At 36.9% G+C, this 17344-nt stretch overlaps 1 protein-coding gene across 1 annotated transcript in view; it reads left to right on the forward strand.

Annotated features, from left to right (window-relative positions):
* Nucleotides 1-9457, forward strand: part of LOC139730547 (uncharacterized) — a 30030-nt gene extending 20573 nt beyond the window's left edge. The window contains exons 14-21 of the mRNA XM_071641402.1: nucleotides 150-287; nucleotides 868-1024; nucleotides 1690-1917; nucleotides 4542-4711; nucleotides 4916-5158; nucleotides 6381-6536; nucleotides 7901-8104; nucleotides 8699-9457. Coding sequence (XP_071497503.1) covers nucleotides 150-287; nucleotides 868-1024; nucleotides 1690-1917; nucleotides 4542-4711; nucleotides 4916-5158; nucleotides 6381-6536; nucleotides 7901-8104; nucleotides 8699-8743 — 1341 coding nt within the window. The 3' untranslated portion in view covers nucleotides 8744-9457. The remainder of the gene's footprint in view (nucleotides 1-149; nucleotides 288-867; nucleotides 1025-1689; nucleotides 1918-4541; nucleotides 4712-4915; nucleotides 5159-6380; nucleotides 6537-7900; nucleotides 8105-8698) is intronic.
* The last annotated feature ends 7887 nt before the right edge of the window (nucleotides 9458-17344 follow it).

Genomic DNA, 17344 nt, shown 5'->3' on the forward strand with positions numbered 1-17344 from the left:
ATAAGAATGAATATGTACCAAGTCCATAGCAGTTTGAAATTCTCTGTATGCTTCGTACACCAGTCTGCTACCTTCCAGAAGTAGAAGACATATGACACCTTACTAATCCATGCTATGGGTGTATTATTTTAAATTGCTTTCGTGCTTAGCTTAACATCGGTGGACACCAGCTGCGCATGAGACGAGGCTACCCCATCACCAACCATCCCACTCTCCCTCAATCTCTGGACCATCTTCCTCCAGTCCCAGGCTGTTCCCTGCTAGTGAGACTGCTAGTCAGGTCTGACGTAAGTTGTGTGTGACTAGTAGCAACATCTCAATGTCTAGGCAGTGTGTGCATTCCAAACACATAAAGAAGAGAATTTCTGAGAAGTCCAAGATCAGTGCCTTTGCATACAGTCCATTAAAAATGACACAGAGAGACCACCATAGGCAGAATTCACTACAGTAATGGGACCTGCACTAATCTCTGCAGATTGCCTCTTCCTTTAATACAATAACAGAACAAATATTGTGATTTATTGGGAAGGTAAAGTAAGATATTGCAGAAGTGTGCATCATATTGGGAAAATCTTCCTTTTGAATTCCCGTTGGATTGTAACCATTGGAAATTACAATCTTGTGAAGCATTCTTTGTAACTTTTGGTTAATCCTATGATTGAAATGTAAGTTGAAATGTTGATCATATTGAGATTCTCATGATGTAAAACTAACATATGTTCAATTTGATGATGAATTTCTTGTTTCAGTCTGTTACTAAATAAGAGGGAGGATTTCCCAGTTACTATCTAGGTTTACATTATTGTATTAATTGCTTTTGAAGGTTTTACATTTTGACACTTCCCTCCTTCTCCTCTATGCCAACAGGACTTTCTAGAAGCACCAGTATACACCAGTGGCTTTTACCATTCTCACCAGTGTAAGCCAAATGAATCAGAGGTCAATGTAATCAAACACTACAAAGCAAGATCTGACTGGCAGAAGACTGAGAAAGAAGCCATCTTGGAACTGGCTAGAAGAGAAGGTAAACTGGGTATTTCGACATTATCTCTTTGTCAGACATAACATGGGCATGCTGTGGCTGAGATATGTATTCAGTTTGAGGGTGAAAAAGATAAATCAATCCAAATTCAGGTTTCCTGCATATACTCTGTGTACAGAAAGTGTGTGATGTCATCAGGTTCAAAGCATTTTATGGTAGACCAACAACTGGTTTCCACAAATGTTATTGGTTTTATTATTCAGTGTATGCTATATGCAGAGAATAACATGTATGTAGCAGTGAATATTTGATTGTACCTGAATATGAGGAGGGCCCAAGTTCAGAAGAGAGAATTTCGAGAAAGAACAAACTTACAAACAAATAACATCCCAAAATTGTCATTTTTCTTTTATTGATGGTAATGTTATGTATACAAATGCACAGCAGTCATTTGAATGATTATCTATATTTTTGTATTACTTACTTTGCAAGAGGTCTCCAAAGATGAAAGCCAAATTTGGTCTTGAACCTTTCTTATATTCAGGTATTTAATTGATAGATAGGCTGATTATAAGCATTTAGTGTGTGCTCAGTCATATTGTTGTGCAATTTTTGTTTGGTTAATTACAGGCATGCATAATTACATTCTTGTACCTACAAATCTTATTTATTTCCTTCTGTTGCTCTCAAAACATAATTATACTAAGATGACAGACACGGTGCTAGTACATCCAGGCCAGCAAGGGAACAGGAAAATGATGATGTGTGGTCCAGACGATCTGATGAAGACATTGAGAGGTGGCTGACAGATAGACTAGACCTTTCAAAGCTTCCAAGGGACAGAATGCCTCCATTGCTGGACCTTGTCCGCTGTGTGGACTATGACAGTACTGCCGGGGTGGCAGTCAGAGTCCGGGCTGCCTTTGGTCTCCAAGGTAATTGCAATTCACCTTCACAATAAGCTATCTTGTAATTGGCTCGTGCACATGATTTCTGAAAATTACCTTTCTTTTTTTTTCTGTTGGTTAGGCACTTCACTCATTTTCAAAATGACATGAGTGCATGAGCTCCACCTAGCTGTTCATGGAGTTCATGTTCAAACAAAGCATGAGCTCATTTAGACCAGGCGACCATAATGGCTGGTCAATCATCACTTTTGGTTAGCATCCATTTCATTGTTTTGCATTGAATGCACCAAAAAACTTTTCTGTTGTTATTCAATGTACTAGGCGTCTAATGAACATTCTGTTACTGTCAGGTGGATTTGCTGGCAAGCACTTTTTGTATTGATTTCATGGTTTATCATTACATCACAGATGCTTGTCTTACTGAATGTAAAAACCAACATGCCTGTTATGGCAAATGACCCCCTTATGCTCGTGTGCAAAGTCAAACTACGAAATGGCTTATGAGGGAAATTCAGGAGCAACTTGTGCTACTTTTATAATGCCTTTATTCATATGAACACATAGATGGTACAGAACAATTATTATCAACAGGTGCTGTAGGTATTGCTATTCCAGATGGCACAATGATTATCAACTGGGGCTCAGCTCCTTGCACTGGACAGGTGTGTTATTTTTTCAGACTCAAAACCTTCCATTTCTGCCACATTCAGTACTTTTGTGATTTCTACATATGCCCATGAAAGTATTAGCATGGGTATGCAGTATGTCAAATGCAAATAGTGCAACCTACAGCAAGAAAGAGAACTATGATAATCAAGGGGAGAAGAAATATGCATTAATTTGTGCAATTAAAATTAGTGATTTTTCATTTCATTTAATGTATGATTATTTCCCTCTAATAGTGGTACAGTCATAAAGAACACTTTGCATCAATTCTGTAATGCTAATGCTTTGTAATGTTTTTGTTCACTCATCTCTGTATCCTAGTTTCATGTCAAATTATTGTGGGAAGTCATGTCAGTGCAGGTTGTCATTTTTGTTTTGTTTTGTTTTGTTTTTCATTTTCATGCATATCTCATTAATGGAATGGAATATTTCAATGAAATTTACGTCACATATATTTCAAGTCAAGCGAATTCTACTCATATTCTCAAAATTTATTTTTATCTCAAAACGCGCGCGTACGCGCGCGTTGAAATATTTGTATGCTCAAATCGAGCTCAAAATTTTTTGCACACGTTTCAGACCATTTGGAGCATTTTTTGAAAAATTGAAAAAATTGGACGGACGCGTACGCGCGCGCACATATTCGCACGCACAGCTAATATGAAATAGAAATTTTCAATTTTTTTCACACGGATCAGATGTCCGAAATGTCAAGGAATATTTCTACCAAGTTTCAAGTCGATCCGATTCAATATGACGTCATACGGGCCCGTCAAAGTTGAAATTCCGCGCGCGCGTCAATGGCGCTATACAGTGCAACTATGCCAAAAAAACGCCAATTTTAAACCCGATTTTACTCGTCAGGATGGACGGTGACCCCCCATTTTCTTTACATATTCTAAAAGCTGATGAGTTGTACATGTCATTTCATGGGTTGGCAATGCTGGAAAAATGATTAAAAGATATCAAATTTCTTAATAAAGTAAAAAAAGTAAATTTTCAAAATGACGTCATCAAATTTCAAGTTTACTCGAGCGTATCTCACTTATCCTTTGCCAATTTTCATCTAAATTTCTATATGTTGTAGCTTATGAAATGCTCTTTCATAAATGTAATTACATATTTTTGATTAGATGACGACATCACCTCGAAAAAATGGATTGAAGGTAACCTTGTCAAATTTGACCAGTTTACGTGTAATCTCTATGGGAGTGCAATTTTTATGGAAATGAAAATTGACATGACTATCTTTATCGAGCACTAGCTCACTTATGCTTCTGTGAATTTCTCTAAGATTTTAATATGTTGTAGCTGAGACGTAGGGCTATCGTAAATGTGCCCTTTGTTTTTTCATACGTTGTCGGGATCACGTAAAAAAACTTGGTTGAAATTACAGCTTATCTTCGATGTATTGTAATATTTCTTTCTTTTTACAACTTTATGTGCAATAACTCAAGAAAAACATACCCTATCACCACCATATTTTGCACATGTTTAGTTCATGTCACGAACATTATTTCATAAAATAACAACTACTTAATCAGACGCCATCTTGGGTATGTAAATTAGGGTCAAAGGTCGTAGATGTTTCATCCTGTATCTTGGTGAATACATGTCCTATCTTTCCCATATTTTGCACACGTAAAGACCATGTTACAGGAATCATTTCATAAAATAACTACTTTTTGCTCAGATGCCATCTTGTCTGTGCAAAGTGGGGTCAAAGGTCATATGTACTTCTTTTTCTATCTTCGCTATGACGTATTATCTCTATGGGAGGGAATTTTTTAGATGTGAAAATTGACATGACTCTCTTTATCGAGCACTATCTTACTTATGCTTCGGTGAATTTCTCTCAGATTTTAATATGTTGTAGCTGAGACTTTGCACTATCAGGACTCGAATCATTGATTTAAAAAAATCGGATCACCTTAATTTGTCAGTGATGACAAATTACAATCTCTAGTTCTTTTTGGTCTTTCTAGCCGAGAATCGCTATACTGTGGTCCTGACTAGACTCGTATATGGTGTTGGGGCCAATCGGCAGGCTGGAAAGACGGATGTAGCAGAGGTCAGTCAGCAGGAGGTGTTTCTGACCACAGAGATGGACGTTGATAGTCTCATGAGGTCACCTAGATGGAAAGACAGACCACGGGTCAGTTTAGTTTGTGCATCTTGTTTTGTTTTGGTTATTTTTCTTAATTCTGATGTTATGTGATTATCCTATCATTATTGAACCAGTGGTTTTACAGTGTACCAAGTGATTGCAATCACACCAATTTGGTGCAACAGATTCACTAAGATCAGTCAGTATTCACAATATTCATCAGACTTTGCCATTTGTTTTGTTTTATTGCAGGTACTACACCCTCGGTATGATGAGCGCTTTGTTCTCTTTCTCCAGTTCTTTGGGATGGAATGCACTTACCAACCAGACCCCTCGGGCCACTCCAAGGGAATGGTCAAAGGTGCTGGTGGTAAGGAGGACGTAAAACTGGACAGCTCCTCTTACTTGGGTTGGAGTGTCCTACCCGTCTTTGACCAGGGCTGTGTCCTGCAGGGTACATTCATCTTTCCCATCTTCCAAGATACCAAGGACAAGGTGAACAGGCTCATTGCTTTGCAGTGCTTCATATTTTGTGTGTTGTGTGTGTGTGTGTGTGTGTGTGTGTGTGTGTGTGTGTGTGTGTGTGTGTGTGTGTGTGTGTGTGTGTATCTGTTTGTGTCTCCTAATTCTGCTTGTTACTTTGTTTTATCATATGTATGCATGTGTGTAAATGTGTATACATTGTATGTAGGGATTAGCCAGATGTGAGTAAAAAAAGGGAAACAACAGCCTGACAAATTGCACTGTGTATGAGGGATAGTTTCTGATTAAGCCCCTAGAGTACATTGAATTGTTTTACTCTGCTGAGTTATGAGTGACATCAATGTGATTATTGAAGGGGTACAAGGTGATTGAGACTGAAATTGATATACATTACATATTCACAGGGCTGCCAACCTTGAGTGAGTGTTTGGACTGAGACACTGCGAGGGAGCAGAACGACCAAACCCAAGGATTGAATTTGATTGAACCGATCAAGCATATTGAATGTTTGGAATATTGGGGATTTTAGAGACTTTAAGTTTTAACTTTCTGTTTTTAGGGTTCAGCATGAGAATTTGTTATCAGATTGAGACAACTAGAATTGGGTGAATTGCTTGAGAGTTGGCAGCCCTGCAGTCATTCTAGCCCATGCACAACCAGCTGAGCACTCATCAGTGTTTAGCGACGTTCATTTCATTTTGTTTATCGTGGGATTTGTTTATGGCATTTATATGAGATCCATACAGTAGGTCATATGAAACATTTTAAGGGACAAATCACATTGTAATGGAGTAATTAAAAGAATAAAAGGTGGTTTTGTAGAGGAAGACACATGTTACCAATGAGATGTGTAGGCACAATGTATGTGGAAAACAAGGCTTTGATTGAGGAGCATTTTGAATGCTAGTATTTTTTTTTCTCTAAATGTATACAATTTGGATTCTTTAGGGGATTAAACAAATAAACCAAAGTCAAGGTCATGAAAACACTCCAAAAATGGAGCACTTGAAAAAAAAAGAAAAGGGCAACTTAAGAATTGATAATATGATATGCACAGGCATTAGCATTAAAAAATAGAATAGGAGCAGGGTCAACTTGAGGAGATGGGGTAGATTTATAGTGAACAGACAGGGTAAGACTGAAAGTGTAGTCACATTGATTCATGTTATCTGCAAGGTGTGATTTTTGTATATGAACAACAATAATTCTGATGCCATCATTGTTTCTCAACCAGTCTTCCTTAAAAGGCTTGAGTAATTCTACTAGCCTGGAGTCCTGGATCCAGTCCTCGCTGCAGCAAAAGTCCATCAAGGTTCATCCCAGTCACCCATCTGCCATTGCCTCTATCTGGGATGCTCACTTCTACACTGGCCAGACAATACCCCTTCCAGTAAGTAATAACAACTTCTCTCTCTCTTAGCTTGTGTGTGAAGTCATGACAACAGAAACACAACCACTCAGATGTAGCATAGTGATGACACTTACAGCTAATCTTCCCGTCACAAAATTTTCCCAAGGTTGTAGTAACTCTCTTTTCATTTGGTTTTCTTACTACATGCTCTACAATATCTACATATTCATAGATCAGCACTCAGAAATGTTTGATGTGCCAGAGGAAGATTTAGGATATGTGGTAGTTTGTTATTTTGTGTGTAATACCTTGTTATGATAATGAATAGTGACCAAAATGTTCTGAGTAAGTTTTCCATGCTGGTTTTGCTTTATGTGTGCATTATGAATATCACAGTTCGAAGTGCATATCTTATTGATGATAGATTTTTTCCATCTCTTGTTTCACAAAGTGAGAGCATGATTCACAAAGTGAGAGCATGATCATTATCTAAGCATGACACTCTTAAACATACCTCTAACAAAAGCCTTGAATATTCCAAATACCAGTATCAAGCATTATTGCACCTTGTTGTACCTAGTAATAGTCATAATTGCAGACCTGCTTATTATTGTCACATTTCCTGTGGTGATATTTTAGTTGTAACTGAGCAGACATTTCTCACACCTGTTTATTAGCTATTAGAAGCAATGTACATTTACTTCTTATTTATCATTTTCTTCTTTCTGTTGCCACTTTTCTTGTTAGGGCATGAAGACTGATTTCCTGTCTCATAAAAACTTGAAAAAAAAATCTGTGACAATGATATATCAAGTTGGGGAGCAGTTGTTTTGTTGAAGCCATCTATAGGCCCTAAGAACCAGAAAGAATGACCAATGAATAAATTAAGACAGAAAGGTAGGGGGCATGATATTGTACCAAAATCACCAACTTGTGAAATGTCTTCACATGGTAAATTTTAACATTTGCAAATGCAGAAGTTGGTGTCACAACAGAAGAAATGGTTGAATTGATCTTGAGTGTATTTGCCGATCACACACACGAAGGAAGGCTTTCTCTAGTGCTCTCTTGTGGTTATATGAGTACTGGTACACATATTTCTGATTTCAATAGTCGTGGGCACCGTTTCATGAAAATTGTCAGTTTCTGACAATCACCATAGTAACAGTCAGACACCAGCGAGCTTCTCAGCCAATCAAACCAAGGATTCTACTGAAGTTGTCAGAGACTGACAACTTGTCAAGGCTGACAACTTTCATGTAACGGTGCCCTGATCTCTTACCCAAAATATATGCACAGTGCACAGAGATTCATAGAATTCACCAACTCAGTTGTTACTAATGTCCAATAACATGAGCATCTCCAAGTAACGGCCATATTCTCTTTTCACTGACATATTTCAGAGGAGGGATCATTTGTTGAACATTGCTGGCGATTACAAGAAGTTCTCAAGCACTGCTCAGAAGAAGGCTGGACGGCTACTGAATGAAATCATACTCCAAAGCCTTCCTTCTGTGGTCCAGAGTGAGGGAACCCAGGGTCAAAAGTACCAAGCTGAGAAACAGAACTTTGAGGAAAAAATACAGGACGCTGTCACAGATCTTATGGTAAGGAAAGAATGACAGACAACAATGGCAGAACATGAAAGTAGAAAGATGCTGGGAAATTTAACATCCTTTCCCAATTATTGTGCAACAATGTATCAAGATATTCTCATATCAAGATTATAATTTCATTCAATTTTCTTAAGAATGGTGCCAAATTGTGTGTTCTTTCTCCAAAAAGATTGGCGTAATTCTTCTTGTTGTTTATGCACGTCAACTGTTCTACTCATGTTGTTAGTGGGAAGAAAATATACAAGAAAAATTTGATGGTTTGATTTTTAAGATGATCATCACACAAAAATAGACTAGTGAAATTACATGATATTGGCAAATTTTGCATTCCTTAGAAAACTTTTGTTTGCTCCTCAACAATGATTGAGTTATGTTTTATCAAATTGTTTTGTAATGTGTTGGGGGAAAAAATGGCCAAAGCAGCTCTGATGTGGTCTTGAAATATAAGTTATAGTGTATTATTCTGGATTTTGAAAATTTGAAGAAAAAAAATCAATACAATGTGAATTAATTTGCATATAACACTTCATATCCTATCACAAACACATCTGGTAAAATAGCTGATAATATGAATTCTTCTTACAGGAAAATGCACTGCTGAGCACAGGCCAAGCTCCACTCAAAGACTAGGGCTCTAAGGGTGGCAGGACCATGTTGACAACTATCTCCAGGGATACAGAGCTTTGGACCACTCTCTGTCTGTTCAGCATGCTGAAGAAGGATGAATGAAGGATACTTTTTCATGTACAGCTTTTTGAAAGTCCAAATGCTATATGTAGTACATGATTGGCTATTACCTTGTATTCAAATCAGTGCTATAATGTAAATTGAACTGATTTATTATTTTTTTTTTTTTTAATTTGTACATATGTACATTGGCATATTTGTTATATCCTACAATACATGGTAGTTGTTATTTCTGGACATTAAAAACCTATATGCTGTGTACATGTCCTTATGATTCTAAGGTCACCATTTTAAATGTGTCCTTTATTGCTGTATACAATTGTCTCCACCTATTTACCAGATAATGAGGTACTTCCTGCTAATTAGGTAGGATTTGAGTAAACACACCCTGTGAATCTGATGTTCACCTGTCTTCATGTGTTTATCAGTCAGGTACAGTGCTTATATCCAATCATTCAGACCCACTTTAGTGGAAGCGCTACCAGAATGGTAAAGTGTAACAAAATTCAGTGTAACAAATGTGTTATTTCATCTCTTAACTCTTTATGTGCCACGTAAACCCCTTCTGTGCTACATTATTCTGAGACAGCAATGTAAGCCTGCTTTGGGGAAAACATTCTGTTTTTCAAATCGATGTAGCTTTCATAGATTTTTGTTACCCTCAGCTTTGCTTTGATATAAATTGTATGGCAAATCTATGATTGTTTTTCTTTCAAATGACCAGCAGCCCCATTATAGGAGGCATGATCCTGTTTGCACACAAAACACAGTGACAGAAACTTTGAATTTACTCGCAGATCCAGTGGCTAGGAACATGGCTTAATGGTCAATCACCTCATAAAATGCAAGCTACCTGTGACAGGAATTGAATTGCAAGAAATGCTTTCATTGTACTATTTGGCAATTTATCTATCAGTTTGCATGGGTTTGTGCGTTTTAGCAGAATATGTGACCTTGGCACGCTGTCGACCGAGTCGGACGTGCGAACGTGGCACATAAAAAGTTAATCTGAACCACAAACCACTTTATCAGGACTTGTTCTGGCTGAACCACTTCCTTTAATCCTCATCACTGCTTTAAAAAGAAATAGCTGAATCCTTCAAATTACATGGATGTAATTTCTTTTCTAGAAGGGTTATTTTTCATCCAATCTCAGATAGATTCTGTTGATTGCATAGTCTGAATATTTGCTGTTGGGCAGTAAGACATTGTGCTGGCAGTTATATGAAGCGCCCTTAGCTTCCACTCATACATGCACCTCAGTGCAAATGTGGAGTTACCTTCCCCACATGCTGTCCATATGCTCATTCAGTGTGTATTTGAGTATATGTAATGTGTGTGTGGACTCGTACTTGTGACAGACGGAAATAGAAAGAGATGATCGAAAAACGAAAATGAAAACATTAAATGTGTTGTCACTCAGTTGCATGCATTGCATGTATACATGATGTAATAAAAACATATACATTTGTATAAGTTAAAGGACAAGTTCACCTTCATAGACATGTGGGTTGAGTAAATGCAGCAATATTAGTAGAACACATCAGCGAAAGTTTGGGGAAAATCCGACAATCCGTTCACAAGTTATGAATTTTTGAAGTTTCTGCTCAGTCATGGCTGGATGAAAAGACTACTATAGCTGGTGATGTCACATGTGTACAACGATGTAAAGAAAGAATAAAGAAAATTCAACATATTTCCATTTTTCTTGCATAACAAAAGAGCACTCAACTTCTCTCTTTCAGAAGGCAGGGGGAATAATATTACCCTTAACATATGTCAGTAACAAGTCGAAGGAATGTGCACTTTATTCAAAAAGAAAAGTTTTTTGAAATTCTCTTTTTATTTTCCTTATATCGTTGTACGCATGTGACATCATACACTGTAGTAGTCTTCTCATCCAGCAGTGACTGGGCAGATACTTTAAAAATTCATAACTTTTGAATACCGGTGGTAGATTGTCCGATTTTCCTCGAACTTTCACTGATGTGTTCTACTAATATTGCTGCATTCTCTCAATCCTTATGTATATGAAGGTGGACTTGTCCTTTAAATAAGAGTGCTGCGTATGTCTCAGCATTGGCAGGATCATAGGCATTGTGACTTAATATGAACTGTGAACTCTGCAAAGGGTTATTTTATGGATCAAATGAATGAAGGTTTGTACCAGTGATGCATTTGCTCAAACAATATGAGACTGCTTAGTCATTTTTGTCTTCGTTTTGTTTCTGAATGTATTGTAGCGCGTGTGTGGGTATCATTTGGTTGAATATCTGTGCATACTTTGTCCACATACTGGGTGTCATGTGGGGTGTTTATGCAGGGGCCAATACCAACCACCGCTTAATCTAAGCTCTGCTTCAATGGGAGAAAAGCTTTAATATATTGTACATATTAGGCACTCTGAGGTTTGTAGTCTGTAGTATGTGTATAGTGAGCATCCAAGTATAATTGATACACTGTGTATTATTTCAAAAATGACTGCACTGAAATGACTGCTGCAATCTGTGAAGAATGAAAGCTATTACATGAAGTACCAAATGGAGGACACACAGAGTCCAGAATAATATATTGTGATATAGGAATTAGCAAGTTACATGATATGTGTGCTTTATGAACCACTTGTTTAGCAGTTGGTCATGCTTTGTGCTAAGACTTGCTAAAGTAAGGTTGCAAATTTAGGCAAAACTTGATATTCTAACTTCTTTATGGTCATGCAGGAAATGGAAATGATTTTCTTTTTCAATTGTTACAATTACAGGTTCAATAACCTACCAGTATATCTTTTAGCTGTTTGGGAGTAACACAATTCATATCATATTACAGCAGTTATTATTGTAGAAGTAGTGTTGTACATTGACTTGTATGAAAGGAAAATCTGGGCTGTGGAAATTTCTTAGTAACATTCAAAAAATGTTAATATTTATCAGTTTGTATAATATCAGATTTCCCCAGTACAAGTAATAAGCTGAATAAATGTCATATTATTCAAAGCTTACATCAAATCCCACATAGTCATTTCTGTGAGAGAAACCTTTACTTTACCAATGTAGAGACTACATTTCAGTATGTTTGTATATGGATGTGTGTGTGTGTGTGTGTGTGTGTGTGTGTGTGTGTGTGTGTGTGTGTTGGCCGAGAGATGGCGAAACAACATACAAGTGTTCAGGTATGACAAAAATTTAGGGAAATTGACTTGGTCACATACATATTTCAGTTTTAGTGTAATCTAACACAAAATTGCGAAATCAGAACACATCCGATAACCGAGATATGATGCCCCCTTCCAGTGGGAAATGTTAGAATTTTGTTGGCAAAACAATGTAAGTGGCGATACACGCTTGCCCCTTCTAAACACTCATCAGTCAAGAACTTAGCAAAACAACATAATAAATCTACATGCAATATTTTGTTTTGCCATATAAATGTTTGCACAGTATTATGGTGCGCGATCATTTGCGGCATGCAGAACCACGCATTCAATGACGTGGGACATGTATGCGCACTATTCATCAAGACTTGCATTGTTTTGCCGTAACAATAGCTTGGGTTCATGTGGTAAAACAACATAATATGTTTTGATTTATACAAGTTATTCCATAAATAGGAGTCTTGAATCAATTTGCATTCAATACATTTTTTTTTTAATGCTGTTGGTCCTTTTAAGATAAGATATGAAGTATTAAACAAAAACAAAACAGCTGTATGTTTGCAAAACTTTAAACTCGAGAGCTTGCATGTAGATGTGTTGTTTTGCCATCTCACAGCTGGGGTGTGTGTGTGTGTGTGTGTGTGTGTGTGTGTGAGTGACTGCCAGCAAGATATAATGTGAAAACGATTGCACAAGATGAAAAATATACAAGAGTACATGTATTCTAATAATCACTCTTGACAATTTTTTTTCCCAAAACACTTTGTACACATTCCAAATGTACATTTTATTTCCTACAAACAGAAGTTTTAAAAGCCTTGTGCCACTGTATCACAGAAACCTGCAAACTAACAAGTGTGATATCATATGAAACATAACAGAAGACAATCAAACCAAGACAACACTAATTACATGATTGGAATGGGCTGAGCAAAAATGGCAAGACCTAAGCCAATACATACACAGGGAGATTTACTTGCATTGTCCCACAAACAGGTAATTACTTTACATTACTATTCAAAGATTTAGAAAAATGTAAATGAACAAAGATCTTTACTATGGAGAAAACTGGTTATTGCAGTTGTACAACCAAGTTTGTTTGTTTGCTTTTTCTGTCTCAATGTATCGGTAGGTTTGGAAAATCCTATTTCTTGTATCTCAAGTCCACATTTGACAAGGCTCAAAGAAATACCAGAATATCACTTCATCTATCTGTGTACTATATACTTAGTATCATACACTTGTACAGCTGTACTATAATACTGTTGTTAAATTCGTGCCTCAGTGTCTTCCTGTGCAAAAGAGAGAGCTGAAGTATCTGAACACCATCACCTCACTGCATCCTTACAGACCAGAGTTTTTTCTACTCAAAATGTTGACTACATGGACACTGCAGTTAATAGAAACTAAACATAAATCAAAGACCTGGTAGTATGGGGAAACATAAAACTAGGAATGGCGCCCGTCGGCAACGTGTCAGCAAATATGTGCATTGAAGCATAAATATGCTTATCGGTATTCTTGAATCTTAAATATCCGAGCCGGGCCAGCCTTCCCATTACATGGTATCCCCACTGTACTGGGTCTTCATAAAGCAGGGCCTGCTCAGGGGGAAGTCAGTGTTTCTATGTCATAAACTGACAAGAAGCACACCATTTCACATGGATGGTGCACCCTCCAGCTTGTACAATGTACCTACATGAAGACAACTGGAGCAGCACACAAAGACTTCTCGTTCAAAGACACCACACATTGTTCGGCCTGTTGTTAACGATCAGTTAATTTTTTTCATGTGGAGTAAGCATATAAAATACTCTGCACATGGACAAATGTGACAAAATGTTTCACATTCCACCTGATCATGTTTACTAAATCACTAATACATTGTACTGACAAACCATATTTTGGGTTTTATATCTGAAAGCATATTTATTACTGCACATACAAGAGGAGCTGTAAGAATTCTGCAATGTACAGAGAGATAATTTTCCTCACATAAAGAAAACAAGAATTTTCAGTGGCACCTGAATGACAAACTCCATAATATGTAAAACAGTGTTTTAACTTTTGCAATGTTCTTAAGTCATACAACTAATAGTATGATTAGACATATATCTGGTGGTACCGTATCAGATTTTTTTTTCATTATTTTTTCCTACAAAATTTGTACCAAAAAAATTATTCTTCAAAGTGCATGTTTTCTTGAATTTTTTTTGCAAGTATTCACAATGTGTATAGACTATATACAGTGGAATAGAAAAAGTGAATACATTTCAGTATATACAGCTCATTGTTAACAAGGAAGTGGCCTTTCCTTGCTGTACACAGACTAAACTAAAACAGAAATATCAAGCTTTCAATAGCAAAAAGCAGGAAAAAGAGACAGGATGTGAGGGAAGAATGGAGAGAGAGATACTGCAGAATGTGCAAGAAAGGAAGCAAACAGGTATGTTAAAAGGTAGTGACAGAAATGACTGAGAAGCAAGCATTTTACATCAATTAAGTTTTCATATGATTTCAAGATGAAGAGATCAAATAAAAAGTCAATGAATCTCACATGTATGTGTGTCTACTATATATACATGTAACTTTCTTTTTTGTTGTTGTTGTTGAGTAGTAACAAAATCCAGGGGGAAAAATCATGATCCACGACATGGACTTAAAGCGGGACATCATGTCACAAATTACGATACCTACATACAAATATTCAAGGTGACATGCTCTAAAATCATAAAGTACATGGTGTGAAAGAAGACATGCACATCTCATTGACATGTCCCTTTTTATGTTAATGCAAGTGTCAGATGTAAGGATAAAAGGCATTATAATAATTGGTACCTGAACTGTTATCAGAATTCTTCTCTTTTTAGCAACATTTTTGTTGTACATGATGGGCACTTTGCTGTCAAAAAAAAAGAAAAAAAGAGTAATGAAACAAATTTAGGTGAATTCTCTAGACACTGGTATTTTGGGGCGAGTCCTTGGTCACTGGTGGGAATAGCATTAGACTGCTAAGAGCAGTGTTCTACCATGCAAAGACCATGAACAGTAACATGGTACATCTTCATCTGAACCAAAGACGCTTAACTAATAAGACAGGAAAGTGCGCGCTAATCCTGTACAAAACAAATGGACAGCGCGCGGTCCTCAAGCGTATTACGCGCATCAACTGAGACGCGCTGCCTTGACGCTTGATAAAAAGCAGCACTTGCAGCGGCTTCAGGGACAGCGCATCTCAGGTGATGTGTGTCTTTGCCTGAGACGCGCTGTCTTTGAAGATGTTGTTGTTGTTTATCAAGCGTTTTGATTGTGAGATCATGTTGTTGCCAAATTTTTACCTCCACGAAATAATCCTTATTACTCTAAAATCTCGTTCTTCAAAATAATCCCCTTCATCGGAAAAAAGCTACGGCTATAATTTTTAAATCTTTTTAAGATAATAAAAATACCACTACCTTTGGAAATAAATGATGTTTCTAGGTGTACTGAGTTTGTACTTAGCTCTCTTTTGTATCGTCATGTAGGGTAGCCATTTTGTGTCCATTTTTATCACGCGCCTTCGTATCTTGTTATCTATTATCTTTGATCTGAACGCTCACTATACAGCTGTATTTATCACAATTTTAAAAAAGACACACACACAATCTGTGGTTTGTTTTTTTTGTTCTGGTCTAAACTAAATCTGTGATGATTTACGCAAGACATGATATTGGTACACAAACCACTGACTGTTTAAATGACCATTTAAATAGCCATTTAAATGGCCATTCAAGACCATTTGCATGGTCTTGCATGCCTTCCTTTTCTTTGAATTACTGGGTAGGACAAAGAATCAAAGCATGCAGTCTGTTCTGCGGCTTGATTTACAAAGAAAATCACCATTTGGTAGTGCTTCTGATTTTACCATAATTTTGTTTTTCATGTTCAAATGTTTTACAATTCAATTACAAGGCATTGTGCGTCAAAGAATAAACACTTGTACTGTATAAGCTGTTATTTTCGCGAGGGTTTAATTTTTGTGAATCACAGATGGATCACGTATTTAACAACACGAGAATATGTCTAAGGCGCTTGGGTAATAGTGCATTAATGTTAGCGTTGGTGTCAATTCGTGAAAACAATACCTCGCGAAAATGTCTATGATCTCCTCATTCGCGAAAATATCTGTAGCGAAAATAACAGCTTATACAGTATGTCAACGTTGAATGACTGCCATTTAAACTTTTGACACCAGGTTGAATACAGCATGTGCAGAGCAGTATACAGTGTACTATGATAAATGTTGTCACAAGCAAGTATACAAAGTCATCCACCATGCCTAAATTGCAAACACAATTCAAATACACTTCTGCATCTTTAAAGACACTTTGAATCCAGTGCAGTACTCACTGCTTTGGTGATAAAAAGGAAAATTATTTGTAACCCAGAACAAGAATCATCAGAACATACAACAGGGACATATCGATGACACACCACCTGGATTGCTTAATGCTATAGTCTTCCTTTCATAGATAAACAAGAGAAGTATGCCAACCAGGACTTTCAGCAGCATGAATTAAATCAGCAAGTCACAAATAATGTACAGAACACACGTATACTCATTGCAAATTCCAGTCACCCTACAGCCAACTACTTTTCCACTGGTTCCTATGGATACTACTAAACACTTTGTTTTCGCCACTTACAATAATTCCATGCAGTATACGGCAAATGCATACACAAGCATGCATGGAATTATTTTCTCATGCATTGCAAATTGCCGAGTGGTAATATACATGTCTTTTATTTTCCTGCCCAGTTACTACATTTCTGGCATTTCCAGCACTTTTTCTTTGTTATAGACAAACAAATATTTGGGAGTTTTGTGTGTATATTGCCTGTAAACTGAACTCATACAAAGACATGCCAATACTAAGAAAATGTAGTTGGATCTGCAGCTAACAAGCAGAATCAAACTGGACTGATAATAAATAACAGTGTGAAGTAATTTTGACTGATAAAATAATATGAATACAAAGAAAAATGTCTCACACATAATTTCTGTTTCCTCTGTGTGGCAGTTTAGTTATTTCAAAGAGATAATAAGACAGGTTTTGGGGTGTGTTTCTTTAAAGCAGCAGGCAAGGACTTTCAAGGACTTTCATTGTTTTTTGCCATATGACAGACATACTAATAACTCCTAAATATATATCACAACTACTTTCATCTCAAAAATTGCTAATGACCACAAGAGGATAATATCTGAGCAATCTTTTGCTGGGTTGACACTCTGTAATTTATGTAACAGAGTGATATATCAATGGCCCTGCATGCATCCAATTACGGCTTGCTCACATGACGAAAGTGTAATACGTGTGTGTGGCAAATGCTTTACTATTCTTAATACCGATCGC

The sequence above is a fragment of the Diadema antillarum genome, unplaced genomic scaffold (genome assembly GCF_040938485.1).
Source record: "Diadema antillarum isolate AM-2024a unplaced genomic scaffold, OU_Dant_1.0 seq00000320_RagTag, whole genome shotgun sequence".
Classification (NCBI taxonomy): Eukaryota; Metazoa; Echinodermata; class Echinoidea; order Diadematoida; family Diadematidae; genus Diadema; species Diadema antillarum.